This window comes from Bos grunniens, chromosome 13 (genome assembly GCF_055505025.1).
Source record: "Bos grunniens cultivar Pamir isolate PY7600 chromosome 13, Bosgru_T2T1.0, whole genome shotgun sequence".
In the NCBI taxonomy this organism is placed as follows: domain Eukaryota; kingdom Metazoa; phylum Chordata; class Mammalia; order Artiodactyla; family Bovidae; genus Bos; species Bos grunniens.
In genome coordinates, this window is record NC_141177.1 from 22966002 (window position 1) to 22983802 (window position 17801).

Sequence of the window (17801 nt, forward strand, 5' to 3'; positions counted from 1 at the left end):
CACACACAAAAACTGGCGACTTCTCCCATCCCCAATCCCTGCACTGCTGAGACACAAAATGATTTTATGGCAAAGGATCCTTAATCCCCAGAGACACTTTGGCTTGTGGTGCTTTTTTAAGGCCTCTCTGCCCTGCCCGGTACCATGGGTTGAACGAGGGGTGTATAAAAATGGGGGCCTTGGGAAGCCTCCATGGTACAGGGCTGCAGGCCCTTCAGATGTGAACGTGAGACACCCACCCAGCGAGACCTTTACACAGGGAACTTAAATCTAACCTTGATAAATAAAACCAAACGTTTATTTACACCAAAGAATTCCAACACTGGATCTTTCACATATGAAGGACAAAGTATTATATATATACACACAGCAAGGGGTGGCAGGGCTGTAACAAGAGAGTTTAGTTTTCCCACAATTACAGGTCTACCATATCAGTTTCACTGGAGATAGTGGCTCTGCTCCTACCACTCAGATACGTTTATAAACCTGAGGGGCAGGTCTTCTCATTGGATGGCATATGAGGGAAAGGGAAGGTAGGAGGAAATGAAGGTAGAAAGCTGAAAATAAACTTCAGTGGCCACATCTCTCATTAGCTCTTAAAGAGTTGCTAGCATGAAACCTACATAGACAATGTTTTTTTTTTCCTTTTGTAAAAAGCAATAAGTTATGCCCAATAACTAACTGAATTCAAAAGGGCCAAGTCAAAGAAAACTGAAAAAGATTTTACCTTCCCCCTCCTACCAGCTATAGAGCATGTTGGGAGATGAAAGGCAGAGGACCAAGGTAAGGAATCTGGGAGGGATGATATTAAAGTTTTAAACTAAACTGAAACTAAATTATAAATGAGCTGGATTTAGGTTAGGTCAATAAGACATGATTCAAACTGCACAGAAGTTTTCAGGACCTGTCTGCATTTTGGGTAGATTTTCAGCATCTCAATGTAACTAAGACATATTTCCACTAGATTCACCAGGATAACCCCACTGAAGCACTTTTGGAGTAAAGTGATGTAAGTGACTAACAGTGTACTGCTCTTATAGGTTGGGTCCTCCCTTCCTCCTTCCTTCCCACCTCCCTTGAAGAAGCTACATTTTTGTAATCTCTGGAGAAGAGCGTGAAGTACAACCCCCCCAGAGTGTGGGATGGTAGGGGAGCAATGGTGAGCATGGGAAGAAATCTCCACCCAAACACAGCAGCTGGAATTGAGGCTGGTTTATCTTTGATCTTTAGTGATGAGAAACTGAATTTGGAAGGGGAGAAAAAAAATTTGTCCATGAAATAGTCCACCTGCAGATAATTTTTCAGGGAATCCCCTGAGTTATGAAAAGTTCGAGTTAAAAAAAAAAAGAAAGAAAGAAAAAAGAAAAAAAAAGAAAATCAGCCTATTATAATTTTTTTTTTTATGACTGAACTACTATAAATCCACAAGCAACGGTTCAGACACGGTGCTTCTGAAGTATTTCACCCCTCCCCACCAGGCGCAAGCTGCATCAAGGGAGAGAGTGGACTCCCCAACCTCTGCTCAGGCATCAGGAGACAGAAGGGGCCATTACTGCTGAGCGCCGGCGGCAGCTGGAACAGGCATCCCAAGGGGGTTGGCAGCAGCAATCACTGGTGAGCCCGCCAGAGGTCCAAGGGGTGAAGGGGTTGGCACTGAAGAAATCCCTGAAAGAAAACAGCTGACAGTGAGCTAGAAGCACCAATCACGGAACTCTTAAGTCACCAGTTTTTCAAAGCACCTATCTCAAAAGTGACATAATAAATACTCTCTTTATTGAAGGCCTCATCTTAATTTTTACAAATTAATTTCAAATTAAATCCTCACAAATTAAAATTTAAGTTCCAATAAATTTAGAAGACAGAGACGGAAATCTAAGTTTGGAGAGTCTGAGCAGTTTGTCCAAGGTGCACAGCTAAGCATGTACAGCTACGTATGCTTGGATTCCAACCCAAGACTGTCTAAGATAACACTGTCCAACCAAACCTGCTCTGTAACCTGTATTAACATGACAGTGACTAGCCACATGTGACTACTGAGCATTTGCAATGTGTAACTAAACTAAGCAACTGATTTTACAATTTTATTTGACTTCAGTGGATTTAAATAACCACATGTGGCTAGTCACTACAAATGGAACAGCAGAAGGCTGGGGTCAAAGTTCATGTGCTCGTGGCCACTGTGCCTAGAGTCAGCCGGTGCAGAGAGGATCATCTCTCATCTCTAAGTTAAAACAGTGTTTTAGGATTTATTTCCATTTACTTTCTTGATCATATTACCTGTTACATTGCCTTCAGTCAGCTAGTTCTTTAAATTTTCAAAATATTATATATATTTCCTGAATAGGTAATATGGTACCATGACTCAAATAACTGCAAAGAGGATACAGTGAGAATTCTCCCTTATCCTATAACTTGGCCAACTTACAGCACTATTTTTGGCAGTGTATCCTTTCAGAAATATTTTATGGGTATACTTGAATTTTATAAAAACATGCATATAAGAATCACATATAAGAACTTGATTCTATGTTTTTGCCCATTTCTAGTCTTGAGCATGGTTCTGCATCTTCCTTCTTTTCACCTCACATCACTACCTTTGAGTTGAGGCTACAAAAGAACAGAAACACTCAAGCTTTTCTGAGTATACAGTACTCTGCTGAAAGGATGCCCCATAATTCATCTTATCAATTCCTTATTCTACAAGGAGCTGTTTTTAATGGTCTCTGATTACAAATATGGCTAGAATGAGTAACCTTGTGTATGTATCATTTTGCACACTTGCATGATACCCAGAGGTTGAACTCTAGAAGGCAGCTAGTTCTTAAAAAAAAAAAAAAAATTGAGACAACAGCAATTTGTTGAGGGTGTTGGAGTAGGTACTCTCACAAAAGTATTCTCACAAGAGCACCCACGTGGATGCTGCCCATGTATATAATTCTTAGGGGATAGGCCTATGGTTTCTTTTGGGTAACTGTGGTTTCTCCCCGGTAAAAACTCACTCTAAATTGTAATGACTCAACAACAATAAAAAGTAATTGCACACAAACCACTGTAATTTACTAGGTACCCTGTAGCTGCTCTGGAAAAAAGAGCCATGCTTATACACATCTGTGCCCATGTACAAACCCCATCTCTACTCTCCCTCATTTTCTCATGTGATGAGGACCACATCACCTACTGCCACTCTAACTTGTTAGATGAAAGAATCTCTTTTCATTCTTAATGGCTTGTTGAGACTTTCAAGTCCCAAACAACTTTTGTGATTCTGGCCTCAAAGAGACTGTTGATACTCTAACTCAGTGATGCCCAACCTTTCTGGCACCCGGAACTGATTTCAAGGAAGCTAATTTTTCCACGGACTGGGGTTGTGGAGAATGGCTTTGCGATGATTCAAACACATTACATTTATCGTGTGCTTTATTTCTAACCTAATGCCACTGCTGATTTGACAGGAGGTACTGTTCTGTGGCCCAGGGGTTGGGGGACCCCTGCTCTAACTACTAAGGGAAAACAGGTTTCAAAAGCATCCTGAAACCTGGTGGAGAGAGCCACACAAGTCATCATTATAGAGGAGAGCCACAGAAATCAGGCCACAAAGAAGGAGCAAAATTAAGAATGACAACTGACTTCTATATATACATTTAAAAAAAAAAAAAAAAAAAGAAATTTACCAATGACACTGACCTGACATCATATTGGCGCTGCTGACTGGCGTACTGCCCCCTGGCATGCTAGATGAGCCCATTCGAGCCTGGTCCTTCACAACAGTGTCTAGAAAAAGAGACAAAAATGTTAGGTTCTGTTATGCTTGAAGAACTGAACTAATGGTCTAGGGTCTTATAGCAGCCATCCTGATTCTTCACATTTTATTTAGACTCTGTATTATTCCCCTAATAACAGAATTGAGGTGTCAACTACCTTCACTATGAAATCAACAAGTAATATAAAATAGAACTATTTTTGCTTAAAACTGTGACAAAGGCCAACTATTAAATGGTAGGAAAATGAAGTAAGCATAGTAGAGCTAATTTCTAAACAACAACAACAAAAATGTATTTACTTTTGGCCATGCTGCATGGCATGTGAGATCTTAGTTCCCCAACCAAGGATTGAACCTATGCCCCCTGTGGTGGAAGTACAGAGTCTTAACCACTGGATTGCCAGGGAAATCCCAGTACAGCTAATTTAAAACAAAAACAATCCTGTTATAGTTTAACAAGACAATACAATCTACCCTACCTATCAGTATTATATTATGAGAATGAAATGAGTTTTACTGCAGCTGGTCAAGCATGGTGCCAAATGGGCCAAAACCACAGGTTTGATCAAATTACTACTATGACCACAGACTTCACTCTCCATCTCAAACAGCCTGTCAGTCTGCTTCAAGTACAGGAGACTGAGCAATAATATAATTGATTCACTAAAATATCATCCCACCACTCCCCAAGGAACAACCCGATACTAAAGCTAACATCACAGTGAGGATGCAGTGGAGCTAGCTAAGTGGCATTTTCACTCAAGACAGTAGTTAGCTATATTCACAAACCTAGATCAAGGTGTTCATATAATTAGATTTTTAAGCCTCTCTGGCTCTCTCCAATGAATGATTAATAGGACAGACATAAGGCTGTATGTTCTAATCCAACCACTCCAAACTAGCCATGAGAACTGTCACCCACACAGTAAGAAAAGAAGTTTATTTAGGGATGATCATGTGTCAGGTACTCTGTTAGACAAGAATCCTCTCAACAATTCTGCAAGACAACTGCCATCACTATCCACATTGAAGAGACCAAGGCTCACTGTGGGAGAAGTAACTTTGCAGCAAGCTAAGTAAGGGAGGCTGGGATTCCAATTGTGTTCTGTGGGTCCAGAGCTTTCTTCACAGCATATATTCTCCCTTGCTCTGTACAGTCTGCTGGGCAGGCCTGCAAAGCTCTGTGGACTAAACAGCTGGACTCACAGAAATAAGGGTGCTCCATGGCCTCTCTTGCAGTGAGCCGTGATTGGTGGTCGTATCGCAGCAGCTTGTCCAGGAAATCCAAGGCCTCAGGACTGACAAGGTGCTGGTTTTCACTGTGGACAAAGCGTTCCCATCGCTTACGGGAATGTCTGCAGAGCCAAAAGGGAGAATGAGAAATGGACCCAGGGGGAGAGAAGCCCAACATTTCAGTCCTACATTTTCCTTAGTGTCTAGCATTCCAGCCAATCATAAAGAGAGGTCAAAACTCAAGAGCTAACTGGAGAGACTGGAAATGGCAGTGTTGCAGAAGTGAAATCTGGATCCCAACAATTTTGTGAAACAAACATAATTCAGGTTACAGAAGGCTGGGCTGGTTAGCCTCCTCCCAACTCCCACCCATATTCCTGGCATCTCTACTGCTTGGCCCCCAAAAGCCTTCGTAACAAGAAAGCCTACCTCTTCCCATTAAGTGGTGAATGAATTAGTATTGGGTCTAGTCACTACTTTTAGAGTCTATTGTCTGTAAATTAGTCTGAAACATGCACTTTTTATGATTACTTTTTTCTCTTAGATGGGGTTTTGTCATCTACAAAAGCAAGATAAATCTAGATTTTGATTTCTGACTCAACTACAACCCTTCTATTAGACTACAAGGTCAGGGATTCTCTGCCTACAACCTCCACACTCAGACTCCTATTAGTGAATCTGGGAAAATGGCCATTCAAATCCAAAGCTTTCATCACAGGCTTGCCTATGCAGCATCCTGCAGTAGTGGACCACAGACACTATGCAGGCAAAGAGAACATTAACTATTTTGGGAATCCAAAGTATCATTTTACACCCAAAGTGCTTATGGTGCAGATACGTATTTTGTTTTATGACTTACCTGCCCAAGATATCATTGAAACGTGGATCTAATTCAATGTTGTATTTGTCAATATAGTCGTATAAATCTTCTGTCCCCAGAACCTTGGCTATCCTCACCAACTAGGATTGAAAGAAGACAAAACCCATACCAAAAGCTATTACATGATTAAATCAACAATTAACCATGATCAAGTTAACAATATGGGACCATCATGGCTACAGGTACGAACGCTACACCCATTTACTTCAAATCTCTTTGCATAGCATGAATGGATTTCCATACAACATTCCCTAATTACTACCAGTGTGAACATATCAATAAGAAAAAACAAACGGTTTTATAACCTGGTTCCTTCCCTCTGGAATGCAAAAGTAGGAAGTCAAGAAACACCTGGAGTAATAGGCAAATTTGGCCTTGGAGTACAGAATGAAGCAGGGCAAAGGCTAACAGAGTGCTGCCAAGAGAATGCACTGGTCATAGCAAACACCCTCTTCCAACAACACAAGAGAAGACTCTACACAAGAACATCACCAGATGGTCAACACCAAAATCAAACTGATTATATTTGCCGCCAAAGATGGAGAAGCTCTAAACAGTTAGCAAAAACAAGACCAGGAGCTGACTGTGGCTCAGATCATGAACTCCTTATTGCCAAGTTCAGACTTAAATTGAAGAAAGTGGAGAAAACCACTAGACCATTCAGGTATAACCTAAATCAAATCCCTTATGACTACACAGTGGAAGTGAGAAATAGATTTAAGGGACTAGATCTGATAGACAGAGTGCCTGATGAACTATGGAATGAGGTTCGTGACACTGTACAGGAGACAGGAATTAAGACAGTCCCCAAGAAAAAGAAATGCAAAAAAGCAAAATGGCTGTCTGAGGAGGCCTTACAAATAGCTGTGAAAAAAAGGGAAGCGAAAAGCAAAGGGAAAAAGGAAAGATATACCCATTTGAACACAGAGTTCCAAAGAATAGCAAGGAGAGATAAGAAAGCCTTCCTCAGAGATCAGTGCAAAGAAACAGATGAAAACAATACAATGGCAAAGACTAGAGATCTCTTCAAGAAAATTAGAGATACCAAGGGAACATAAATTTTATGTAAAGATGGGCTTAATAAAGGACAGAAATAGTAGGGACCTAACAGAAGCAGAAGATATTAAGAAGAGGTGGCAAGAATACACAGAAGAATTATACAGAAAAGATTTTCAAGACCCAGATAATCACAATGGTGTGATCACTCACCTAGAGCCAGACATCCTGGAATGTGAAGTCAAGTGGGCCTTAGAAAGCATCACTATGAACAAAGCTAGTGGAGGTGATGGAATTCCAGTTGAGCTCTTTCAAATCCTGAAAGATGATGCTGTGAAAGTGCTGCACTCAATATGCCAGCAACTTTGGAAAACTCAGCAGTGGCCACAGGACTGGAAAAGGTCAATTTTCATTCCAATCCCAAAGAAAGGCAATGCCAAAGAATGCTCAAACTACCACACAATTGCACTCATCTCACACGCTAGTAAAGTAATGCTTAAAATTCTCCAAGCCAGGCTTCAGCAATACGTGAACCGTGAACTTCCAGATGTTCAAGCTGAATTTAGAAAAGGCAGAGGAACCAGAGATCAAATTGCCAACATCTGCTGGATCATCAAAAAAGCAAGAGAGTTCCAGAAAAACATCTATTTCTGCTTTATCGACTATGCCAAAGCCTTTGACTGTGTGGATCATAATAAACTGTGGAAAATTCTGAAAGAGATGGGAATACCAGACCACCTGACCTGCCTCTTGAGAAATCTGTATGCAGGCCAGGAAGCAACAGTTAGAACTGGACATGGAACAGACTGGTTCCAAATAGGAAAAGGAGTTATGTCAAGGCTGTATATTGTCACCCTACTTATTTAACTTATATGCAGAGTACATCATGAGAAATGCTGGGCTGGAGGAAGCACAAGCTGGAATCAAGATTGCCAGGAAAAATATCCATAAACTCAGATATGCAGATGACACCACCCTTATGGCAGAAAGTGAAGAAGAACTAAAGAGCCTCTTGATGAAAGTAAAAGAAGAGAGTGAAAAAGTTGGCTTAAAGCTCAACATTCAGAAAATTAAGATCATGGCATCTGGTCCCATCACTTCATGGCAAATAGATGGGGAAACAGTGGAAACAGTGGCTGACTTTATTTTTCTGGGCTCCAATATCACTGCAGATGGTGACTGCAGCCATGAAATTAAAAGACGCTTACTCCTTGGAAGGAAAGTTGTGACCAACCTAGACAGCATATTAAAAAGCAAAGACATTACTCTGCCAACAAAGGTCCATCTAGTCAAGGCTATGGTTTTTCCAGTAGTCATGTATGGATGTGAGAGTTGGACTATAAAGAAAGCTGAGCGCAGAAGAATTGATGCTTTTGAACTGTGGTGTTGGAGAAGACTCTTGAGAGTCCCTTGGACTCCAAGGAGATCCAACCAGTCCATCCTAAAGGAGATCAGTCCTGGGTGTTCATTGGAAGGACTGATGTTGAAGCTGAAACTCCAATACTTTGGCCACCTGATGCGAAGAGCTGACTCACTGGATAAGATTCTGATGCTGGGAAAGATTGAGGGCAGGAGGAGAAGCGGACGACAGAGGATGAGATGGTTGGATGGCATCACCGACTCAATGGACATGGGTTTGGGTGGAGTCCGGGAGTTGGTGATGGACAGGGAGGCCTGGCGTGCTGCAATTCATGGGGTGGCAAAGAGTCGGACACGACTGAGTGACTAAACTAAACTGAACTTCCCTCTGAAGTCTCATCCCCCACCCCTCCGCCCCACACTGCAACAGCCTAGCTGAAGATATTACTTCCTTTGGAAAGTTCTCCACTTCATCAGACCACTCACTCGCATTATAACTGCCTTTCTATATCTTATCTACACTTTTACCGACATTTATGACCATGACTTATTTTCTTATACATTTGGTTCTCTTACTAGGTAAGACTGTGAAAAACCTTATGCAGGGCAGAGGGCTATTTTTTTCCTATATTCCTCAAACCTGCGTGACATCTAACAAAAAGCTGCTGATTTTTAACTGAATTTACCTGATATTCTTCAACTCATATGAAGAGTAGTCATTTTCATATGAGTTGTAATATGTTAGTCATAGGTAAATATGACTTCATAAAGTCATATTTACATAACATTCTTGGAATGATAAAACTGCAGAAATGAGATACAACATAGTAGCGTGAAGGCCAGGGGGAAGCTGGTGTGGACTACAAAAGGGCATATAAAGGATTCCTGAGGTGACAGAGATGTTCTGGTATTCTGGTTGTACTGATATTAATATCCTGGTTGTGATCCTGTACATAGCTGGCAAAAAGTTCTATTTGGGGGAAATTGGGTAAAAGATACTATATCTCTCTGTATTAATTATGGTATCTTCACGTGAATTTGCTTCCCTGGTGGCTCAGCTGGTAAAGAATCTGCCTGCAACGTGGAAGACCTGGGTTGGGAAGATCCCCTGGAGAAGGGAAAGACTACCTGCTGCAGTATTCTGGCCTGGAGAATTGCATGGACTGTATAGTCCAGGTGGTCACAAAGAGTCGGACACAACTGAGTGACTTTCACAACAATTTACATTATCTCAAAATTAAATCACTGTGCTCAAACAAGGCAACGGTACCTCCCACAAGGCCCTAGAATCATTAACTGAACAAGCCATTAATTGAAAATTATTCTGGGGGCTTACACTCAGAGATTCTAAATAGCTCTCAGGTAGGGGTTAGGCATTTGTATTTTACCAAGATCCACTGCAGTTTCTAAGGAGTAAGCAGATCTGGCCATTGCTAGGGTACATCAATAAATTTCTCAATAGGAACAACATATATTACCTGATCATAATTGTCATGTCCGTGGAAAAATGGCTCCTTCCGGAAGATCATACTTGCCAGCATACAACCCAAGCTCCACATATCCAAACTATAATCGTACATCTGCATTAAAGAAAATGTTGTCATCACATGTGAAATGACAAGATGAATCTTGTCACTTCAAATTTAAAAAGCTATTTTTTAAAAATAGAAAAACAAATAAATCCTACTCCATTGACTTTAAGCTCCAAATACCAGTATCTTTATATATTTCTTTTCAGTCTTTTCTTCTATGCATTTCCACTTATACTCCCTAACCCTCTCATCTGAAACCCGTACATACTACTTTGAGATACTTTCTTCACTTACATAAGAACACCCATAAACAAAAAGTTTATGGAAACCTTTTAATGTGTACCATATTTTATAGCATGACTGTTTCAGAATTTAATCTTTAGTGTACCCTATAGTAGGACAGTGTTTTTCACCATTATAAATAATGCTCTAAAGAATATTTTTATGTATAAAAATTCTTTGAATTCAGTGCTATACCAGAAAATAAATTTCTAGGACAGAGCCTGATCTTCTTTCAATTCTAAAACAAGCTCTGGAATTTCTGATTAGAAGTGTCTTTCTCTTCAGTTAGGATCAAATGCAGATTTATTTATATTCTACAGACATTTTGACAATATACACAAAAGTTGTGGTAGACGAACTGAAGAGATTCATATCTGACACTCCTATAAAAGGGACAGTCACGGATGTGCAAAAATGGCCCATTCAAAACGCAAAATAACACTTAGAAAATTACATGCAAAACAAACATAGGACAAAAATTTTATCTGCCCTTCTCTTCTCACCTGATAGTCTACAAGTAGCTCAGGACCTTTGAAATATCGGGAAGCAACTCGGACATTATATTCTTGGCCAGGATGGTAAAACTCAGCCAAACCCCAGTCTATTAGCCGTAGCTGAAGGGAGAAAAAAAGATAATAAATGTGTCTTTCAAGATACCCTCCACAATGCCATTAGAGTACTTTTTTTTTTTTTGGCCACATTGTGTGGTCTGTGGGACTTTTAGTTCCCCAACCAGGGATTGAACCTGGGCCCTTGGCAGTTAAGAATTCCCAAAACTACTCTTTTTAACATACAATTATTTTGTGTTTCTCCAAATTTATACTCCTCCTCTTGACTAAAATGTCTCTACTACTCAATCTTGACTCCTATTCTGGTGAACATCTCTTCTGAGTTAACTCCTTCAATGAAATCTTTTCTAATTATGTAAATAGAAGCAACTACTGTCTTTGAACTGCCTCACCCACCAACCTTAGATAAATTTCTTTAATAGAACCTACAACTCTTTACTGAATATTTGCTTTCTACTTTTTTTTTTTTTTACAAAATATGGACTGTAAGGTCCTTGAGAATAGGGACTGTTTTATTCACCTTTGCTAATTTTTAGAATTCAATGCAATGCTCAGTACACAGGAGAAAAATAAAAATACAGCTCTTACCAAAATAGTATTGGGTTGGTCAAAAAGTTCCTTCTGTTTTTTAAGTAAAAATAAAAGACACATTTTTCATTTTCACCAAGATCTTTATTGAACAACGTATTACTGTTTTGTTCTACTACATCCTGCCATTTTCCAGGCAATTTCACAATTCCATTTTCCCAACACTTTTTCTTTCTGAGTAAAGAACTGTTCCAGGTGCCTTTACAGTCTTACAGGAAACTGAAGTTTTTTCCACTAAGATAATTTCATAAAGATCAAAATAAACAGACATCCAAAGGTACAATGTCTGGTGAATTTGGCAGATGAATCAGAACTTTCCAGCCAAGGTGTTAAACAGTTTTTGCCTGGTCATCAAAGAAACATCCGGTCTTGTGTTATCCTGGTGGAGGATTATCCCCATTTTCTGTTGACTAACTCTGGAGCGCTGCTTTCAGTTGGTCCAACCGGGAGCTGTACTTGTTGGGATTCATCGTTTAGTTTTCCAGAAGGAACTCACTATAGAGGACTCTCTTTCAACCCCACCACACATACAACATCACCAGCTTTGGATGAAGATCGGCTTTTGGGGTGGTTGATGGGTGGTTCATTTCACTTGTCCCAAGATCTCTTCCATTCCACATTACTGTACAGTATCCACTTTCATCATCCATCACAATTCGTTTTAAAAGTGAACAATTTTGTTACGTTTAAGTATAGAGAATCACATGCGGAAATACGGTCAAGAAGGTTTTTTAACACTTAACTTATGTGGAACCCAAACATCAAAGTGGTTAACATAACCAAGCTGGTGCAAAGGATTTTCAACGCTTGATCTGGATATTTTGAGTATGTTGACTATCTCTTGCGTGGTATATAACATTGATTTTTTTCAATCAATGTCTCGATTTGATCGCTATTAACTTCAATTGGTCTACCTGACCAAACAGCATCATCCAGTGGGAAGTCTCCAGTACAAAAGTTTGCAAACCACTTCTGACACAATCAGTCACAGTACCTTCTCCACACACTGCACAAATCTTTTTTTGCATTTCAGTTGCATTTTCACCTCTCTTGAAACAATAAAACATTATATGCTGAAAATGTCGCTTTTTTTCTTCCATCTTCAACATTAAAATGGCTTCACAAAAATTCAGCAATTTGGCTAAGTTTTTTAAAAAAACGCACACTGATAATAATATAATCCAACAAAATTATTTCCAATGAAGTTAAAGACAGCTAAGTGCTACTACAGTCATCGTATGGAGAAATAAACAAACTTTTTGGCCACCCCAATAGTAGCAAGGACAAGAGGCCACCTTACTTGACCTTCATGCAAAGCACGACCATAACTTGTAGTGTGAGCAGAAGGGCCTGAGTAACGCCTGACTGTTCCAGCACTGTCTCCAAAACTTCAGTTTATTAGGTTCAGTGTCTTCTTTTAGTAAACAAAGGGAAATATAACAAAAAATATGAAAATGTAGCTTTTTTATAGTCTTTCTCTTCAACATCTTAATATCAGAGCTATTCCTGAGCTTCCTGTCTTATCAGGAAGTATTCCCAGGTGACTATTTCTGGTCTGTGGCTTCACACACACCATCTCTGATATTCCCACCTATATTTAGCCCACACCTCTCAACAGCCATCTCTCTTTGATCATCTGAAAGACATCTCAGAACTAAAACTCTGATTATTCACTGCAAAACCTGTTTTCCCATGGAATCCTCCTCCTCCTCCTGTTACCTTAAATGTAATTCCATTTATCCTGTCATTCAGGTTAAAAACTTTTCACCCTGGACTCTTCTCTCCCTTCTATCCCACATCTAATCTGTCAATATATCCTGATGGCTCTATCAGATTTTGAGCCTATCATCACATCCACTGCTACCGCCCTGGTCCATGCTTTCACCAATCTCTGATTCACTGCAATAGCTGCTTTTCTTAACTGGTCTACCTTTCACTTTTACCCTCGATTCTCCACACAGGAACCAAAATGATCCTCTTAAAAAATATTTTAAAATGGTTATAAATTCATAGGAATCTGGAGATGTTCTGTGTACCCTTCAACCAGTTTCCCCGATGGTAACATCTTACGTCACTACAGTATAATATTAAAGCCAGGAAACTGACACAATTCAGAGACCTTTCTTTTCAACAGTTTTACACGTGTGTATAGTTCCACACAATTTTATCACATATGCAGATTCATACAGCTAGATTCCTATCTAGTCCATGATTATAAAAAGAGCATCACAACAGTTATCCTTTATGCTACTCCTTCCTCTTGCTTTCTAACCCCTGGCAACCCTTCCGTTCTCTAACTCTGTCATCGTGAGAATTATAGAAATGGAACCATCAGTTTAAATTTTTGAGATTGCTTTTTTCACTCAGCATGAGACTTATCCAAGAGTTCTTACTAATCAGTAATAATACTACAATGGTATAGATACATCAGAGTTTAATGAATCATTTACCCAACTGAAAGTTTCTGTATAGATCTCAGTCTGTTTTTCTGGGATAAATGTCACTACTGGGTTGTCTGGTAAGCGTATGTTTAGCTTTTAAAGAAACTGACAAACTATAAAACAATACAGACTGACATTCTCCAAAATGAGTGTGCCACCTAACATCCCCACCGGCAATGTATGAGAGATTGAGTTACTCTGCATTCCTGTCTATATTTGGAATCCTTTGTACTAATAGATGTGCAGTGAACTTTTAAATACAGAACGGAGAACTTATCAACCCTCTGCTCAAACCCTGCAAAAACCTCTGTATCTTCAGAGAAAAGGTCTGACAGTGATCTTCAAGGTTTTACAAGATATGGTTCTATTTATCTCTCTCAATCTCATTTCCTTCTTCTCTTCCCCGAGTTCATTCTACCCCAGCTCTACCCTTGTTCTGTTTCAATATGCCAGGCACATTCTTGTCTCAGGGTTTTAGCGTCTGCTATACCCTCTTCTCAAAACTGCACAGCTAATTCCCTTCAAGTGTTCTACAAAATGTCACCTTCCTAACAAAATCTTTTCCTTGTCAGCCTGTTTAAAATTGCAACACCCTCTGACACTCCCCATTCCTGTTTTATTTTTCTTCCATACCACTTTTAACTCTGTATCCCACCAGTCTCCCTCAAACGCAAGCTTCTATGGACAAGAATTTTTTGTTTTACACATACACCCCAGCCTCTAGAATAGTACCCATTACACACAGTGTGTAAATGTGTAACAGGATATTAACTGAATGAATAAATCACCTATTATCTCCAAAGCCTGCAACAGAGAGCCATCACTGCATACAAAAGGTGGGCTTGGGTCACCTTAAAAAACAGAAATGTTATACTGCAACTAATACTCATGACACCTGCATCAGCAGTTTCTGAATATTTCATCCATTTTACAACTGTACACACCTAATCCTCCTAATAGCCTAGTGGCACATACAACAAATATTACTTGTATACCCCTATAAGAAAAAAAGAGGCAGATGAGAAACACCATTTCCCAACAGAGTAGTTTTTCAATAAATAAGACTAAAACTCAAACTAATGTTTTACCCACAACACTAATCTCTTTTATTTTTGATAGGAATATGAATGAAGTTTTAAACATTGTGATTTTTAAAAAATTTGTTTTATTCTAGTTGATTTACAATGTTGTGTTAATTTCTGCTGTACAGAAAAGTGATTCAGTTATACATTTATATACATTCTTTTCCATATTCTTCTCCATATGGTTTATCACAGGATATTGAATATAGTTCCCTGTGCTCTAAAATAGGGCCCTGTTGCTCATCCATTCTATATATAATAGTTTTGCATCTGCTAATTCCATACTCCCAGCCCAGCCCTCCCCACCCAACTTCACTCTGGCATCCAGGCTGTGAGTCTGTTTCACAGACAAGTTCATTTGTGCCGTATTTTAGATTCCACACTGATTTGTTCATTCATTCAGTTGTCAAACATTTATCAAGTGCCTAATAGGTACCACAGACTATGACAGATGCTAGGGATAAAATGTTGAAAAATGGGCTGCTAACTCTCTTGTGCTGATAAAGAAGACTTGGCCTTCTATCACTTTACCTTTCTGTGCTCATGATCAATCATGACATTATGGGGCTTGACATCTCTGTGCATAATCCCCATGCTATGGCAGTAATCAAGGGCCTGTGGGAGGAACATGTAAAAAAGGGAAGAGTTAGCTTGTATAAGAGATTTTTTTAGTTGAAGTCTTTTACTTTCTCTTTCAGCTTTCCTTCAAGCCTCACAACACTCCTGAGAGTCAAGGTTAGGACAATCAGTTCCACAGGTATTTTTCAGAGACTTGTGCAAACCCACAGACTCTTAAATTCCAAAGACCTGTTTCTGCAGAGGTATTTCAACATCTTTTTTGTTAAAGACTCAAAGTGTATACCAACTACATCACTTCTAATTTCTCCCTCTTACCGAGAGCCTGGATTATTTTAATAAATATGAGCCCCTCAAAGGAAGAAACCTGACCTGTACTACAAACCTCTTATTCAAAGAATAGTAAATCTCTGGCATTAAGAGTCTACAACAGAGGTCGGCAAACCACGACGCTCCCATGGGCCAAATATGACCTGCTGTTTATTTTTGTGAATGTTTTATTGGAAGGTTTTTATAAATGGTTTTATTGTTTAATGGCCATAACTATTTGCTTGCATGTTGCCTGTGGCTGCTTTCATGCTACAGCAGCAGAGCTGAGTAGTGTGACCAAGACCCTGTGACCCACAAAGCCAAAAATTTTTAAACCATTTGGCCTTGTAAAGAAGTTTGCAAACTCCTGATTTATGACACCAAATACGATTTGAAAACCAAGTCCAACTTCAAGCTAGTGAGTGGCATAACTTCTGGAGTTTGCTAATCCAGGCCTTTAAGCCAGCTGAAGTCACTGGCCAAGTTTTTGTCCTTTCTCAAGGGCAATTTGGGTTCCTATGATACCAAGGGTTAGACAAGCATATCCTTAACTTTGTGAAGTCCTGTGTGGCACAAGACTGCATGAGCCAATGAAAGATAAAATACTTCTGCTGACATAGTTTCTCTGGGGTACTTCTATAGTTCAAATGTAGGCTTTACGTCAACCCTCATTTAGTAAGGCACTAGTCAACTCTTAGCAATTTTCTTACCTATAAAGCTGATCTTTTGAGTACTGGAAGCAACATATTTGGTGATCCCACTTTAGAAATCAAAGCTCATTCTAAATCAGCAACTTCTAAGCAGAGATTCACACAATCCTTAGGACAATGGCTCTTTAAGGGTTAAGTCAAAGTTTACTGTTTTATTTGACCAATTTTAAGTGAAATAAAGTATACCAGAAGCCAGTACATCAGGAATTATTTTTGATAGAGATTACAAATATTTGTTAAGGAGTCTTTTAATCTCTCTTCTAAATACCCTTTCCAAAGCATTATAAATTATATTTCTACTAGACCCTATCTTTCAGTCAGCGTGAGTTCTGATGCTATTAGTTTATTAAGTAGTTACAGAAACAGACTCCCCCACCCCAACATATTTTACAAAGTCAACCCACTGGCTTTTCTACAGTCATCTGGATTATTTAACAAAGGGGAGATCAATCCAAAGATATTTAATATTCAAGAATTCCTTACCTTTAGAATCTCATACATGTAAAATCGAATATCATAGTCTGTTAACGTCTGGTACAATTGCTGTTAAAGACAAATGCAACATTTGAGCCATGAAATAGTACTGAAAGGAAGGCAACTTCTCATCCTCATTTGTAGTAATTCAAATCAAGACTTGGCTCATGTACCACTGTTCTAAGACTTGTTTACCAGTCTCTACTTCTCCAACATAACATTAACTTTAAAGATATACTTTGGGGTTTCAACTCTATATGTAAAAGTGAAGAACTACTTAAGCTCATATTGTTCAAACTATAATCTACTTTTGGAAGCATACCAATTGATATTTGCAACATGCGCTGATACACATTTTCAGCTTAGTTTTGTTTTTCATTTACTTCCAGATCTTCTCATAAAAGGAATGTGGGCAAATACATAACCTCCTTAGTAGGGAATTAACCCACCTTTGGTCTACACAGTCATAGCCACTGCAGATCACCAGTGGGTACGCAGATGGCTTGTTGCCAAACACATCAGGACAATTTAACAGAATATTTCTGTCCCAATTTGAAAGTAAACTTTTCTTCCTTGTTTTTGTCCTCTCAGCATAAGAATTCAATCATTTATTGACATCCAACATTCTTGATACTGGACTTGTGCAAAGGCAAATCAAATATTTCTGCAAGTTAAAATCCAAGAGAGTGCCCACATTCTTCTACTGTACTGGAATTGAGAATTATTTGAAACTGGCTAAAAGTCAGAGATACCTATTGCAGGAGTTTGTGTTTTAGCAGAATTTACTACCACCCTTTCTTTCCCATCCATCTCTTTTTAAGATCAAGAGCCTAAAGTTTCTGAGGAATTCTAAGCTATAAGCAAGCAGTCCTGGCTTTCATATATACAATATATTCCTTCTGGAACTTTGTCATTTTTAAAGCAAAATGCTGTAAGGCCAGATCCTGATTAAACATGAGCTGTTGCTTTCATTAAGTTTGACATCAGTGGGACCTGTCAAATGAATGGTA

At 39.2% G+C, this 17801-nt stretch overlaps 1 protein-coding gene across 3 annotated transcripts in view; it reads right to left on the reverse strand.

Annotated features, from left to right (window-relative positions):
* Nucleotides 1-276: 276 nt before the first annotated feature.
* Nucleotides 277-17801, reverse strand: part of CSNK2A1 (casein kinase 2 alpha 1) — a 57746-nt gene continuing 40221 nt past the window's right edge. For all 3 annotated transcript variants that reach the window (XM_086332619.1, XM_086332620.1, XM_086332621.1), the window contains 8 exons: nt 16801-16860; nt 15254-15337; nt 10546-10656; nt 9707-9808; nt 5853-5953; nt 4967-5115; nt 3685-3771; nt 277-1665 (listed from right to left, as the gene is read on the reverse strand). In XM_086332619.1, the coding sequence (XP_086188745.1) occupies nt 1550-1665; nt 3685-3771; nt 4967-5115; nt 5853-5953; nt 9707-9808; nt 10546-10656; nt 15254-15337; nt 16801-16818 (768 nt within the window). In that variant the 5' untranslated portion in view covers nt 16819-16860 and the 3' untranslated portion in view covers nt 277-1549. The remainder of the gene's footprint in view (nt 1666-3684; nt 3772-4966; nt 5116-5852; nt 5954-9706; nt 9809-10545; nt 10657-15253; nt 15338-16800; nt 16861-17801) is intronic.